Source organism: Lathyrus oleraceus, chromosome 1 (genome assembly GCF_024323335.1).
Source record: "Lathyrus oleraceus cultivar Zhongwan6 chromosome 1, CAAS_Psat_ZW6_1.0, whole genome shotgun sequence".
NCBI lineage: Eukaryota > Viridiplantae > Streptophyta > Magnoliopsida > Fabales > Fabaceae > Lathyrus > Lathyrus oleraceus.
This window is the reverse complement of record NC_066579.1, coordinates 83,290,190-83,306,744: the sequence shown is the minus strand read 5'-3', so window position 1 is coordinate 83,306,744 and position 16,555 is coordinate 83,290,190. Positions and strand designations below refer to the sequence as shown.

The window sequence follows — 16,555 nt, the reverse complement described above, 5'->3', positions numbered from 1 at the left end:
CCAAATTCAAATCTCTGGCCACTGAAGTTGACAAACATGCATACTCACGTTAAGGAACCATGCACTGAAGTCGGGCACAATGCTCATCTAAACCATTGGAATCCATCCAACAGTCCCCTGCATAGGGCGTCATGCTCACCGAAAGCGATTCTAATTGTCGTTGATTCCGCGTCACACCAAGGTACAATTCACTACATCCTTGTAAGTTTTTTCTCACGGACTTCACTTACTTAAAAGTTGAAATGATAATCTTACATATACACCATACACTACTTCTCCGTCTATTAGAGACCTCCACCACTATATAAGAGACTTTCTTCTACCTTTAATTTCAACAACCTCCTATCAATTTTATATTCTAAATAGAAATAATTACGTTTCTATCATAAAATACGCGTTTTAGATGACTTTTGTGTAAACTATTTGAAAAACTCATAATACTCCAAATATCAATATCTTTAAACTATAAGAATTTGTCTTAATAATATTTTATGATTTATTAAATTAATGTCACGGTTGTAGCTCAAAATAAATTTCAATTTTTTTTAACGCTGAGCTCCATATATATCTTTTTCCATATAAATAGAATAATTTATTCTGCCGTCAAGACAATGACATTGAGCTTATTAAACCTGTTGCGTATTTGAATTGCATACCTTGCTTGTTTTCTCCATGAATTCATGCATAATTCGGACACAAGTAATTGACTGCCCTCTTTCTTGGTTTCAAAAATATTTCATGAATACTCCATTCGTCTTATAACGAATGATCCAATTAGACAGTTTAAAGATTGTGTTCGAAAACAAAAATTAAAATCAATCTCTATCGATTATACTTTATTCAAATGTCAACGTTTGATACCTATTAGAAAAGACACAGATATTTTAGACACTTCAATTTTATCTTATTTACAAGTATTTTGTTATTTTATACTAGACAACATAATTATTTATGAAACCAGGGTTGAATTTCATCTACTTGCTGCTTAAGTTCAGTTGTTAATTATACACAATTTAATATCTTAAGCAAAACATAATGGAAGGCATATAAAGTATGTCTTAGATTATTCCTCACAGCAACATTATTAAGCTATCATGTTGTAATTTAATCCAATATCATTTAAATAAATTGAAAAAAAAATATATATATATAACTCAATTTTATTTCTACCAGTGTTTCTGTTTTTTTATAGTATGGAAAAACACTAACAAAGTTTTATGCAAATAATAAGAATAAATGAAACAAAGAAATAATAATAATAATAATAATAAATGTGCATAAACATCTAAATCTATCACGTTATTGACCGCAGTTTATAACCATGATACTAATTATATACTATCCAACATAACAACATAAAATCTATTGGAACTAACATATGTTATGTACCTTAGGAAGGTGAAAATTGGACTATACATCTACAAATGACTTTTGTTGAGACCTTTTTTCTCTATTCACAAACCATTCAGCTGTTCTTCTTGCAATTGGAAACCAAAGCTTTCTCATTCTCTCCTCTTTAACATCACTTTCAACCAATGAAGAATCTCCAAACACCCTTTTCTTCATATCAAATTCTCTAAATCTAGAAACACTAGCGATTTCTGAAACTGATCTTTTCTCACCATCATCATGTTTCACATATTTTTCTCCATCATGAAAATCCGATTCCATGTTGTTGAATCTATTACTTGATGTAGCATTAATCATCTCCGAATTCAAAAACATAAGATCCGAAGAACTAACATTACTCCATCTATGCTTAAACACAACATCAGATATAGTAATCTGATGATTGTGTTTGTGAAAATCTCTGTAACACCGACACTTCTGATTGAAAGTGTTACCGGAGTCATCAACACGATGCTGATACGTGTGATCACATTCTTTTTGTATGAGCGATTCTTCATCCTTAATACTACTTTTCCCAATTTTTCTAAAGCTACTTCCAATACTAAATCTTGATGATGAACCATGTTGACTTTCTTTTTCTTCTTCTCTTTGGACAAAGATCTCTATGTTTGATTCATCACTTACCAACATCCTTAAACTATTTGAATATGCAAAGGTTGTTTCATCTTCAATGTTGACTTTATGTCTACAAATAGGACAACTTGAATGTTTTTCAAGCCAATGATCAATACAATCAATATGAAAAGCATGTTTACATTTTGGTAATAATCTTAAAATCTCTATATCTTCAAATTTTGACAAACATATTGAACATTCTAACCCTTGTTTTGAGCCTTTGAGAGAAGAGAATCTAAAAAAAGGAAGTGACTCTATAGCTGTTTTGTCAATACCTGAAAATCTTGACCTTGATCTCATGAATGTTGATAATTGATTATTTGGATCATCACCAAGAGGAAGTAATTGTCTACGATGACATACTTTGGCAAAAATGAGAAGAATGAATGTTAATGCAAACATAAGACCTAGGATTGATATGACAACAACAAGACTTGGTTGGAAATTTGAAACAGCATCTTGTGAAGATGAACTTGATATTTGCGCTCTAACATGATTGATGAATAAGATTGAGAGGGTCAATAGGGTAATACCAAGATGATTCATGGTTTCTAATTCTCCCTAAGCATTCTACTCTCTAGGAAAAATCAATAAATTCTAATGGGTGAGTGGAAGCTTTAAAGCTTAATAATTTTTAGAGTTGATTTTTAATTTTTAATTTTAAAATACTTATTTGAAGAGGTATAAGGTGTTTGACACGTGTCAATTATCGTTGATACTATACTATTATATTATATTATATATATATATATATATATATATATATATATATATATATATATATATATAATTTTTTTTATAATTATAATCGATGGTTTTTGTGTGTATATTTATGGGTTTATTTATAAATTGTTGGTGTAATATATTTTAAGTCGGGTGTCTAATAAAAAATAATTATTTTACTATATTTATTGTGTGATTATTTTCACTTTAGAATTATAATCTTTTCAGTTGCACATAAAAATATTTAATATATATATATATATATATATATATATATATATATATATATATATATATATATATATATATATATATAATTATATTTTTTATCTAATCATCTATTGACAAAAGTATTTACTAATATTTTTTTAAAAATAAATTAATATAGTGTAATCTACGTCTGCAATTAAATATTTCTATGATTATCAATTTTATTTTAACAAAAAAATATTTCTAAATAATATTTTAAATAATTGTATGCCAAGAAAAATGTTGAACCCTCCTTAGTATTACTCCAATAATTTTTGATGTAGGGCTGCTTGGTGTCCATGAACATTATTATATGATTCTACCCCAAATGGCAACCCTCCCTTGTGTCGGTTTTCTTGGTTTCTTGTTGGACTAGGTTTAGTGTCTTAATTTGATTCTTCCTTTAAAATAATATTGAAAATTTGAGTAGTGATGGAAAGGTAGAGTGATCCATGGTTGCATTTAACTCTGAGTTTTGACTTTAGTAGATGTCTATATCATGTCATGCATAATACATGATATTGCCAAATCCACACGCCATCTTTTTATTTATATATAGCTTGAGATAAAATTTAAAATTTTTCATATATTTTCATTACAAGATAGTATATATAAATCAAAATGTCAAAGGTAGTAAAGTCACAAAAAGAAGAGTGTAACTAAATTACACTTAATATGTTTTGATGATGTGATATTCATGAAATTGAATGATTCATGTTTTTTAATTTAATATATTAAACTGCAAAATTTAACATTATTTAATGCTGAATTCTAATTCATGATTTTTGGTTTAAAAAGTTTAACACTGTTTAAAGTCGTTTTGAATTCATGATTTTTAGTTAAGTATAAGAGTTTTGACATATTTGTTCCTTTAAGTATTAACGTAATTTTTAATTTGTCTTAGCAATGAATGGAAAGAATTCAAACGCCATATATTTGAAAACTTATGAAAATGACAAAAGTTGTTACCACATCACATTCAACAAAGTCTACCTTGGCAACTTCCTTTGAAGCTTAGGCACATGAAAACATGGATTCTAACTCACCATAAATGCTACATCCATTCAAAATATATTATGATATATTAATCAACTAAAATAATCCATGGAAAATTAAGAAAAGTCACATAAGAGAGAGCATGGGAAAGTCACATTCTTGTAATAAGAAAAGTACTATTAAATATATGATTTGTAATATTAAAAATTGTATTCATTCAAATGAATTAAATTTTTTCTGTATTTTTAGAGTGAGACACTTGATCGAATTGCATAATTTATCTTCATTGTTTTTCATTTTAATTTTAATTTTCTCTTTTATTACTAGTTGCTACTCTAACATTTGATGACAATTAACTCTAATACAAAATTTAACGTGGCAAGGTTTTGTCGAACAAGTAATTTTAGTTTATGTCAAATAAAGGTTAAGGATTTGTTAGTTCAATTAGGTTTAAAAGACACTACATTAAGTGAAATTGACAGACATGATGGATGCGAATCGGTCAAAGTTGTAAGAGAGGGGTGAAGGATTGATATGCATATGTGTGTTAAATAAGGTGATGCATCTTATATCTTGGACCTAACATCTTCGAATGTGGTTAGAGATAAATTAGAGAGTCAATATATGTTCAAGATGTGGATGAATAAATTGATCGCGAAGCAATGACTATATTGTGTGAAGATGCGTGAAGGATTCGATTTGTAACAACATGTTTATACCTTTAGTATCATAATAACTAATCTGGTGAAACTTGAGGTTAAGTTCGACGCCGAAGATAATGTAATTACATTGTTATGTTCATTACAAATTCTTATAACTATTTGGTGGCCACTTTTACCTAAAAAAGATATGTCAGTCTCTATGTAATTACAACTACATTCTTGTCTCATTTTCAAAGGTGAAGGTATGTACGTTAAGGGAGACCAGGATAATGGGCAGAACAAAAGTAAAGAATATTTTTGAAAGTATAGTTCTAAATCTAAGAATAGAAAAATAATGGAGAGTTTTAGTTATAAATAGATCAGGCATCGAAATAGGGATTGTCCAAATAGAAAGCAGAAACTCATTAATTTATATGAACATCATCCAATTTGATGACTCCAACAAAGAAGGATATATACTTTGTGTTTCATATAGTATAGATTTTTACTATGGATGTTTTTACCATATGACATTGCATTTGGAGTGGTTCACCACGATTAAGTAATTTTTTATTTGTTTTTTAGTGATGACAGGGCCTATGTTATTATTGAGGGCCTATGTCAATAATTGAGAAAGAATATGGATTTTTTTTAACTCTACATGCAAATGATTTATCCTATAAATTTTATGGAGATATGGATATTATAAAGGTCACCAAGCAGTGATGAAAGCACATATAAATGCAAGTAACATCTACAAAATGTTAAGGAGTAAGTTGTAGGTGGTGTTGTGTTTGTTGAGTCTTATAGTCATGCAACCGAACTTCGGATCATGCGTCTAGGTCATCTCAATGTTTTGTCCATCTTTTAATGTTTGTTGTTTAATGTATGTTATGATTTTCACTAGACTAGATTTGACACAAGTTGTAAGTCAAGTTTTCAAGTTGTGTCTAAATTAGGAAAACGCTATTGGAAAACAATCAAATAAAGTTTCAGGTACTTGAAAGATACATGCCATTGTATCATGTTTAATACTAAACACGATGATGCTTCAATTGTATGATATGTTGACTCAGACTACATATTAGATATGGATGATATGAAGTATATAAAGAAATCTATCTTTATTCTTGTGGATTGACTTATTTGTTGGAAATTATCAATTCAATTCATAATGGATATGTCTACGGTTGAAAAGCAAAGTACATGGAAGTAGTTGAGGTTGTCAAAGAAATCTACCATTTATTTAACGAATAATCAAGTGTATCACGTCAAAATCAAACATGTTGATATGAGATTTTACAAAATCATAGAATTATTTGCATTTAGACAGATATTACTTGAAAATATCCATATTACGTCAAAATCAAACATGTTGATATGAGATTTTACAAAATCATAGAATTATTTGCATTTAGACAGATATTACTTGAAAATATCCATATTCCAGAGATTGCAACTGATATATTGACCAAATCAACCATTAATGATAAGTTCAAGCACTACTTGAACTTGTTAAAACTTTTTCAATATTATTTAAAAGGTGTTGTACCTCCGCATTTCACGATTTAAATGTTATGCAAAAAAAAAAATTATATTGATTTGATATTCATCAAAATAGAATGTTCCAAGTTCAAATGTTCGCACTTACTATCACTTAATATTATCAACTAAAATAATTCTATCCGATAAAACTTAGAATATTTAAAAAGAAGAAGAAAATGACAAATAAGTTTACATGGAATTAACGTACTATCAATACTCTATTATTATCATGAATCCTTCACTCTGTTTCATTTACAACTTGTTATTAGTATATTTTTGTCCAATTATGAAAATTAACAATTGTGGCCATTAGCCAAGTTAACTGTATTAGTTTTGTTGACCAAACCTAAGAAACTTAAAAAAAAAATGTTAAAAGAAAAAATGTCAATTAAAAAGTTGCCTTGGCAATTATACACTTAACAATAAAGGACATGGTTGTCTTGCTGTTACCTAATTAAAGCTGTAATGTTTCAAGACTTCATAACAAAGAAAGGTAGAAGGGTTATCTAACATGTTTGGTAATAGCTAAGATTTGGAGTATATAAAAAATGCAATATTATATCATTACACACGCACACAACAAAGGAATAAAAGTTGGCAAAAAGATAACAAGAATAAAAGTTGGCAAAAATGGGGTCAACCCAACATGTTTAGATTTAAAATAATTAAAGTAATATTTTAAATTAAAAAAAATATATAGTGATATTTTAAAATAAAATAAAAAAAATATAAATAAAAAATACGTAGTTTTAATAAGTTAAAGTTTGAGAGAAACTCTAACTCATTTAAATAATTGGGTTATTTCTTCTAAAAAAGTCACAATTGTCTTTAGCCTCCAGAGATGTATATTCAACACACTTTTTCCACACACTCTTCAGTATAAATTGTTGAGAAGTCTTTATTTTATCAAAATTTAATTCGGAGATACATCTTCGTATGCATAACAGATGAGTCCGGAGATGCATCTTCGTAAACACCATTAATTCAAAATTCAATTAGTGGTACGGAGATACATCTCCGGACGCGTTTAATACATTAACCAGCACCAGAACATTCCCTCTACCTCCTTCATTTTCTGAAAACTCACTAAACCTAAAAAAAAACTCAACTGGTGTTCTTCCTCAGCCATTCAAGCTTATGATCCAATGAAGCCTCTCACTGCATTCTACTTCATTCAAACTTCTCATCTACAACTTAGATTTGATAAGTTTTTCAAAAAAAAAATCATTCATTTTTTGTGTTTTGAATTATGTTTTAGAAAACATAAGATGTTTAAGCTACATTAAGTAGTGTGCAATTGAAACAGGTAGCCAAAATGAACATGCTTGGAAAGATTTTTTTGGAGTTTATGGCAGCCATGACGTTTCTGTAATTTCTGCAAAATTGCAGCTTTGTCTGAAGATGCATCTTCGCATTCTTTTTGAACTATTTTCGAAGATGTATCTCCGAATTTAAACCTTGCTGGATTTTGGTTGCATTCTTTATTTGACTATCTAGTTTTAACTCAGGTGCAATGGCTGAAAACAACCTTAGTAGAATTAGGCTCGACCATGTGTCGTAAACTGCGTTTGTACGACATGAAAGTGCCGCTAACAAGACCACGAGGCTACAAGTTGATGAAACCTTGTTTGATGGTTCAGAACGCTGGTTCCCAACCATCTAGTTCTACTTCTCGTAGTCGCCTATATCTGGCCTCTACTTCACGGGACCACGAGTCCCCAAATGATAAAGCAGCACTTGAAGCCCCCTGAAGTCCATGAGGAACCCACTGCTGATGCCCCTTTACAGAGTTATCTAGGAAGCCCATATGACACCTCCTTACTTCATCTCTATGCAGACCCTGATGCTAGTCATGTTTGAGAAGGAGAGGTATGTTTATTTACTTTTTCAATACATATGTTTAAACTAATTAAATCAATAGCGATGGTGATATATTTTTTACAGGAGCATCCGTTTTTAAAATCGGTAAACTGCAGTAGGAAGATATTGGAGTCAGTACATCCCGATGTTGATTAGTTTAGGGATGTTATATGTTATTATGGTCTTGCCGATTTATGTGATGTTGCGTACATGACCATAAACCATGGCATGCAGACGAAATTTACTGAGAGATGGCATTCAGAGACGTCATATTTTCACATTCCTATTGTACAGATGACCATCACCATGGATGACATCTCGTGCCTCCCGGATCTTCTCATCAGGAGAAAACTACTAGGCCACTGAAGGCTCAGTCGAGAGGAAGCCAATGACATGTTGGTTATATATTTGAGGGTTGACCCAACTAAGGCGACAAATGAGGTAGCTGACACCATAGGTGTTCATGCTAGATTTAAAATTTTGGAAGATCTTTATAAGGACCACTTGCGGTGTGTTGTGGAGGCTGATGGTGATGGTATGCAGGTTGAGTACCATCAGACTTGTGCATTTAGGTGTTACCTCTGTTTCCTGGTTGCCACGTCCATTTTTTAGGACAAAAGTGCAACCTACATTGATGTGGTCTACCTTAAGTACTTCATCGACTTGACGGTGATTTACGAGTATAATTGATGGGGTTTCCTGGTTGGTCTACCAGTACTCGGAGTTGGGCGAGGAATGTCTTTGGAAAATAAAGTAGATGACATGAAGTTGTATGTTGCTTATGGTAATTTAATGTTACTAATATTTTCAGAATTCATTTTTTACACACTTGTTATTAATATTCTATCTGAACCATTTTTAGGGATGGATTGTCTCCCACTTCCCTCGCATCACCAGGTGGGAAGTTGTGCCCACCTACACTAAGGATTTGCCACGTGCTGCCACCTTTAGCTCGTACATGGTAAATAATGTGATTGAGTCATTCATAGTGTATCTTGGTCGTTACGTACCATATGACATTGTCTTTTACCTATACGACGATCACCGTGAGACGCGTTAGCTGGACATCATCTTCTTATACTTCAGATGGATGACATGTGGGTTTGTTCTAATGTATCCTTATTTTCTCGAACGAGTGATGTGATAGTTTAGCTATTTGCATATTATTCTGAGACCCCCTATTTGAGTATGATCCTCCCACCATCCGCCGCAGAGATCTTAATGCGATACTTTGGGAATTTTGAGAGTCATTTGGTACCATAGGAGTATCACAGGATGTCGGCTCCTGTACATTAAACTTATGCAAACAGCTACATGACATGGTTTTATAGGGTGTCACACCTTATCATGACACCAGATGCTACTAGAAGATCACCTAGGCCAGCTAACCAGGAGGTACTTGAGGCTAGGGATGATCACATCGAGGATGTGTCAGCGGTCTGTCGGTGTATTATGGAGATGGGGAGATCACGCATAGAGGCATGACTCTTTGAGGAAGACAATCCCTAGTTGGCCATCGTAGAAGGCATGATTGTCAAGGCACGAAATGCTTTGCAGTACAGATGAAGGAGAAACTAAGGGGTTGGACAGACCAAATAGTTTATATTTGATTGTATTTTTTTATTTTTTTGGAACAAGTTATGCATATATTGCACATTTCGATTTTACTTTAATTAATGTCTGACTTTTTTAATGCATGTTTGAATCAATTAGTGTATCCATTTTTTAATTTATAGCCTAAAATCACCTACAATATGGTTGTCTAAAAAAAGTCAATGTCGGGACAGTGTTGTTGCCTTGAAAGCATCCAGAGGATTTTCAAAGATGCATCTCTGAAATATCCCCCTGTCATATGCCTTTAAATGACTTCAGGAGATATTTCGGAGATGCATCTCTGAAAATACCAAAATAATATTCGTAGATGCCTCTCCAGATCATATTTTGTTCAAAATGGAGCGAATATCAGAAAGACACAAGTTTGTGTGATTTTAGGTGCGTTCGTAGATGCATCTTCGGACGCATGAATGATATTTTCGAGTTTCAAGAGGTGTGGGGCACACCCCTAAGTATTTCATAGAGTAGACACACTTGTTGATCTGCTAAATAATTATTGTCTCCATTGTTTACAATTTGCATTTTTATTTTCTCTTTTGTTACACCTCTAACGATTAGTATCAAATGATGGTTAACTCTGATGTGAAATTTGATGTGAGAAGATTCGATATAACAAGCAATTTTAGATTATGTCAAATAAGAGTTACGAATTTGTCAACTAAACAAGGTTTACAAAAGACACTTTGTGCATAAAGTATAAATCCTTCACTACATGAGTCATTAATTTGTATCACATTCGTAAAATTTAATGAGTCATGCTTTCTTTTAGTTTGGACACTCTATTTCAATGTTCGATTAGTTTGTAACAAAACACTGTTATTTTTATGTTCTTAAATTTAGAAGTCTTCTTTCAAAAACCTTCTTACCTTTGTTTTGCCCATAATCTTAGCCTCCCTCCACATATAAATCTTCACCTTGAGTTCTTTCTTATATATATGTAAGAACAATTACATCGAAACTGATAATGTCTTTTCGATAGAAATTAGTGGCCACTAAATGGTCATAAGAACAAGTAAAGGGCATTACAGTATAATTGTCATGTCTTCTTCATTGACCTTAACCACAAGTCTAGCCAGATTAATAATTATAATGCTAAAAGTATATACATGTTGCAAATCAAGTCCTTCACACATCTTCAAACAATAAAGTCGATGTTTCGCAAATACTTTTTTCATCAACACCTTAGACATTTATTGACATCTTCAAACAATAAAGTTGATGTTTCACAAATACTTTTTTCATCAACACCTTATACATTTACTGACTTTCAAATCAAATCGCATTCAAAAATGTTAGGTTCGGGATATAATACATCATCTCGTCTGATACACATAGATGTATCAATCCCGCAACATTCTCATATAACTTTGACCAATTTGTGTTTGGTTGACATGTCTATCGATTTTGCTTAACATAATGTCTTTTGTAAACCTAGTTGAGACAACAAATCTTCAAGTTTCTTTTGACATTATCTTAAATTGCTCATTTTATCGGCATTGTCACATCGAATTTCATCTACCAATTTTTAAAACAATAACTAACGCAAATTACTAACAATGAAGATGATATTTATTTACTCAATTCTCAATTCGCCCAAGTGTGTGTATTCAACACCACTACATGAACATTGTAGTTTCATTTTATTATTTAAACAAGTGTGTGTATTCAACACCACTACATGAACATTGTAGTTTCATTTTATTATTTAAATACATTAGAGATTGCAAGGAGTGAAAAATTAGCCTCCATCGGAGACGACCGAGGTGCAAAAACTAGAGGTGGCAAAATGGATCTTTCGTCCTGCCCTATCTTAAGTCCATCAAAAAAGAGACGGGAGGACAAACCCACCAAATAAAATTGGGCTTAAAACTTTAGCCCATTAATTTTTTCGGCCAATAGATAGACGGATCCATAATCCCAACCCAACCCGCCACGACGGACCACGACCCGTTTCAAATATATTTATTTATTTATTTTATTTTATTTTATTTTAAGAGAAAAAAAAAATCAATAAATATCATTCCTTCTCAATTTTAAATTTGACTTTTCCACCATATTTTGAGGACTTAGAAAAGAGGAAGAAAATGAATTTAAATTATTTGAAATGCACTGGTTATAACTTATAAGAACCTTACCAGCTGTACCTATAAAATATAATGACATATTATAAAGAATAAAAATAAATCAGCTTTAAATCCTCTATTTCCTTCTAAATAAGGAAGGTCCTCTTTTAAAAATTTGATTTTACAATATCAAGTCTCAAAGATAATTATTCTATATATATTAATATATTACTCTTCAAATTTTCCCAAAACAACACTTCTAACGATGTAATGCAAAACCTAAGACAAAATCACTTGCTTGATTACTATTTAATAGAATAGATGATGCTACAAAGCTCAACCATTATTAAATACAACTACAATCTTAATTGCAGCTGCTACAAGTAATTTAAGTGAAACAGGCAAAAAGGAAAAAAAATTGTAGAAAGCTCATTCATCTACAGAAAAATTATGGAAATTCCAGATTCTGTTGTTGGGAACTATAATAATAATATAGTAGAGTACAACCTGGATGGTAGATGGTAGTAATCTAACTGTGAGAAGAGGAACCAAGATTACCATTTGGTACAGTTCCCGAAACCGCATTGCCGTCTGGGTTTGCTTGGTCGTCATTTGCATGGCGAACGAAATCCTCAGGAGTCATATGCGAGCCATGACATGCACAGACGATTCTGATTTGGTTAGTGTTGTACCTGTAAGTAACACCTGATATTGTTCTCCCGTTTGAGTTTGTGGTCGATACCCAAGGCAGATTTGGGTACGCACCACATCCTCCGAATTTCACATCTGCAGCGAGCCCTGGTTTGATATTAGAAAAATCAATGGTTGAAGCTTCAACTTTCGACTGTTCTGATGCATCTTTTCCCCTGAGGTTTGTGCTGCTTCCTTTCACATCTTCAGGTTGAGAAAACGAGCCTTCTTCGGTGACACGCTGTTTTCCATCACTTTTGGCTCGTTCTAGTGGCCTTCCTTCGTATGGCATGGCCTCAGATATATTGTTTAGGTGTAATGCAGCTGTGTCGACACAATAATGCATTATGTAATTTCCAAGAAAAGAAATGTCTATAACTATAATTAGCTTTCCTTATATAAATTGGCTCCAACTCAATTTAATATACAAGTCTTCCAACCATTTAGAATACTTGGTTTGGTTTTGCGGCCAAAATGCACTTGGGAATATATATGCACAATCTAAACCATTTTAACAATTTATCAGTTACCTGAGTTAGTTGGACCTCTCCCAGCAAAGGATGGGTGAAATTGTTGGGGACGTCCCCATGAGCTATCTTTATCCAACATAGGAAGCTGAACATACGGATGTCCAAACATCATTGGCAGGTTTCCATTACTGACAGATTGACCTCCCGCACGTTCACCGGTTGCAGCCGGCATCATATGCATCACTCCAGGTATTTGAGAACTTGGTGCTCCAACAGTGTTTGAATCTTTTACCGAAGTGTAAGGTACATTCATCATATTCATTGGTTGAGCAGAGAAGGAAGCACCATAAGTCATGTTTGCATGTTTAAAATCTTTTTCTGTGGATGCGGTAAACCTCTTCTGCCCGTTGGCACTTGAGTCAGCGACTCCACGAATCTCTTTTGGAGCATCGGAAGAAGCACCGCCAACTCTAACAAATCCTTTGGAACCATCACTATGGTGTGAGAGAGGCCTGGAGGTAGAGTTCTCAGCTTCCGAATCAGCCACGTCTTCATTTTCTGCAGTCGAGCCATCTTCTGTTAAAGAAATATGAGAAGCTCTAGCCCTGTCATGTAAATCACCATGATGAATGTCGCTGTCATGCCTCTTTTGATTACGAATGTCATCAAAAGACATTCTTCGCTTATTTACTACCTCTAACCGTTTATTTTCATCAATTTCAATAGGTTTATTGTGGCTGTTCCCAACAAGAAACCCTCTCCCGTTTAAATTCAAAGAAGCATTGTCTTCTTTGACCTTTGAAAGGTCACTAAAGAAATTCTCCTCATGCTTCGAGGAATCAGTCCTTCGGGTACTAGTGATTGATTCCGGCTTCTGAGGATCAGTATTAAACATGCTCTTAAAATCATCAACCATCTTGCCACCTCTACCAACTTCTTCTGACCTAGTATCCGAAGAGCTTCCATTCTTGCTCTTGGGTTTGGATGATGAACCGCCATAAGATAAACCCAAACTGAGCTCAAGCCCGCTATCATCCTCCATATTGCTATATCTCCAAACCTATCAAAATTCAAAACAGATAAATTAGCAAAATCACCATATCTTCCATACTAAACTCACATCAACTTTTAACCATCCTCAAATATCTACATTCGGTTTGATTTTAAACAAGGAAACCATATCAGTTGCCTTCTATGATACATAGGTACGAGTACCGGTACCGGTACGGAATAAGGCATTTAAAAAAAATCACGGTACAGGTACGTTAGTAAAAAATAAGAATTTTCTATAAAGTGTACGAGTAGAGAACTAAATTGTTAGGTTCTTAACAAAATACCACTATAAAAAATTGAAAAAACCAAAAATAATATTTGAGAAAACCACAAATTTTATTCAAAATGGAATAATGAGAAAAAATGAAGTACCACGAGTACGGTACGAGTACCCAGTGCCGGTACTTCACCATTTTAGAAGTACCCATGCTTCAGAGGTTGCCTTCATGCACACTGTAGCACCGACACCTCTGAAAAAAGACATGCCCATGTCCGTGTCGGATACCGACACCAACACTTGTGATTATGTTCAAGTTATTCATTTTTTTTCAAATTATTACCAAGTGTCGGCATGTCAGTGCCGGTGTCATGTCCGGTGTTAGTGTCAGTGTCCGTGTTCAGTGTCCGTGTTCAGTGTCCGTGTTCAGTGTCCGTGTTCAGTGTCCGTGTTCCTGCTTCATGCACTCTCAAATAACCAAAACATTAAGCTATCAACACAATCATGGTTTTCATATAAGGTATCAGACACAAAAAATTTAAACCAAACAAATCATTGCTATCTTGTATATATATACTCAAGAACAGATCAGATTCCATTAAGAATTCACAAAAATCGAAACACAAGATTATTTCCTTTTCACAAAAAATTTAATAAACAAGTAACAAAATAGACCTAAAAGATATTCATCCAAATTCAGAAGCATCAAAATTAAGGAAGTAAATCAGGTTAAAACCTCACCTAAGTCCTGATCTAAATCGTTCCCTTCTCACTCTCTCAACTGATGTGAACAATTCGTTGCTTCCACCCTAATCTAAAGTAGCTCAAGCCAATAGATTATGCCAAATCTATAGCTATAGGATCAACCTCTTTTCAATCTTCAATTTTGAAGCTTTCTTGTCCCAATTCGTTGCTTTAACGTGAAAAAAAAATGGGTCAGGATCCGATCGAAGTTTAAGAGCTTAGTTTATGAGATACAAAATTGGGGGAGAATCTTAACAAATAAAAAATTGTAAAAAAATTGAAATTAGGGTTCAGATGCAAATGATTGAAGAGTGAAGAGCAATAACATAAAAGGAAGAAATGAAAAAAACCTGAATTTTGGAAGAAGAGTGATGATCAATCAAACCCTAAGTTAGGTTTCCATTTTGCAGAGATCAGTGGAAGATTGAGAGTGGGGCAAAAATATAGAGAAAAATGATGAAAAGGATAATATATTTTTTTAATAAAAATTTGAAATTAAAAATAAAATTATCAATTTTGTCATTTGCCAATGTGATTCTCATGGTGAAGTTGCTATGAATGTGATATTAATGTAACTGTAAAAAAAACAATTATTTTTTATTTTACATTTAATATTTTATATAGGAAAGAAGGACAAAAATTTTAACAAAAGTTTTTTTTTTTTTATACAACTAAAATGGATTTTGCATTCATTATCTTATTTATTGAAAATAACTTTCAACAAATATAAAAAAAAAAACATGTCATTCTTAGATTTTTTTTTTAAAATAACCATAATTTTCAAAATAAATTTTAAAATAATTATTTTTTCAAAAACATTTCCAAAATAACCACTTTTTAAAACAGATACGTCAGATGAACTAACACATCCATTTTTCATCATGACGAGGCGCCACCTTTAGTGGCATAGACATTGGCGCCTCCTCATGAGACTTCCATTGCAGGTGCCATAGACTTTGACGCCTCCTCATGATGAAAATGAATGTGTCAGTTCATCTAGCGCATCTGTTTTAAAATGTGATTATTTTGGGGGGAAATGAAAAAATGGTTATTTTGGAGTTAAAAATTGTGGTTATTTTGAAGAAAAAAATCTCATTCTTAGATGTAAAGTAATCCATGAAAAAATAAATAAATATTCTAATAACTCTAACTCTCTTCATTTAATATTTTATTCATTATTTATATATAAATACTATTCTTTTTTTAAGAAAAAAACAACTCAAATATCATTAATCAGTTAAAAAGAATATATTGGATCATTTGTCGTACCTCGAAAAATACGACCCTTAATGAGGTGCATCGCACGCTCGCGAAAAAATGTGTTCGAACATAGTCGCCACTGAACTTTATTTATTCCCAAAAAGAGAAAGAAAAATGTTGATAGAACATTTGAACAAAACATGGTCGTCGCAACCATATTTAGGTTCGAGAGTCGATTACGCAAGGGAAAGGTATTATCATCCCTCATGTTTGTTGTACTCAATGAGAACCTCTTAGTTTGACTTGCGATTGGATGTTAGCTTATGTTAATTATTTTCTTCGAGTTATCACAAAGGAAAAGAGAAAAAGAAAAGGGTCGCAATTTTTTTTTTTATTAATGTGTCTGACAAGATTTTAGGTCTTGCTCCTACGTATCTCCGAGTGCGATGGAGAACTCAAGGCATA

General features: G+C 32.5%; 2 protein-coding genes across 3 annotated transcripts; both read right to left on the bottom strand.

Annotated features, from left to right (window-relative positions):
• Positions 1 to 1,250: 1,250 nt before the first annotated feature.
• Positions 1,251 to 2,654, bottom strand: LOC127117473 (E3 ubiquitin-protein ligase ATL42). The gene has a single exon (XM_051047503.1). It carries the CDS (start codon positions 2,569 to 2,571, stop codon positions 1,411 to 1,413), a length of 1,161 nt encoding a protein of 386 aa, XP_050903460.1. The 5' UTR covers positions 2,572 to 2,654; the 3' UTR covers positions 1,251 to 1,410.
• Positions 2,655 to 11,996: 9,342 nt separating this feature from the next.
• On the bottom strand, positions 11,997 to 15,409 carry LOC127117458 (ninja-family protein mc410). 2 transcript variants are annotated; one of them, XM_051047483.1, is made up of 4 exons: positions 15,241 to 15,409; positions 14,888 to 15,059; positions 12,937 to 13,936; positions 11,997 to 12,730 (listed from the first exon to the last, which is right to left on the bottom strand). In XM_051047483.1, the coding sequence occupies exons 3-4, from the start codon at positions 13,916 to 13,918 to the stop codon at positions 12,246 to 12,248; spliced, it is 1,467 nt and encodes a 488-aa protein (XP_050903440.1). In that variant the 5' UTR covers positions 13,919 to 13,936; positions 14,888 to 15,059; positions 15,241 to 15,409; the 3' UTR covers positions 11,997 to 12,245. The 2 variants fall into 2 exon arrangements, with proteins under 2 accessions (XP_050903440.1, XP_050903448.1); XM_051047491.1 differs by lacking the exon at positions 14,888 to 15,059 and having other exon boundaries at positions 15,241 to 15,393.
• Positions 15,410 to 16,555: the final 1,146 nt, after the last annotated feature.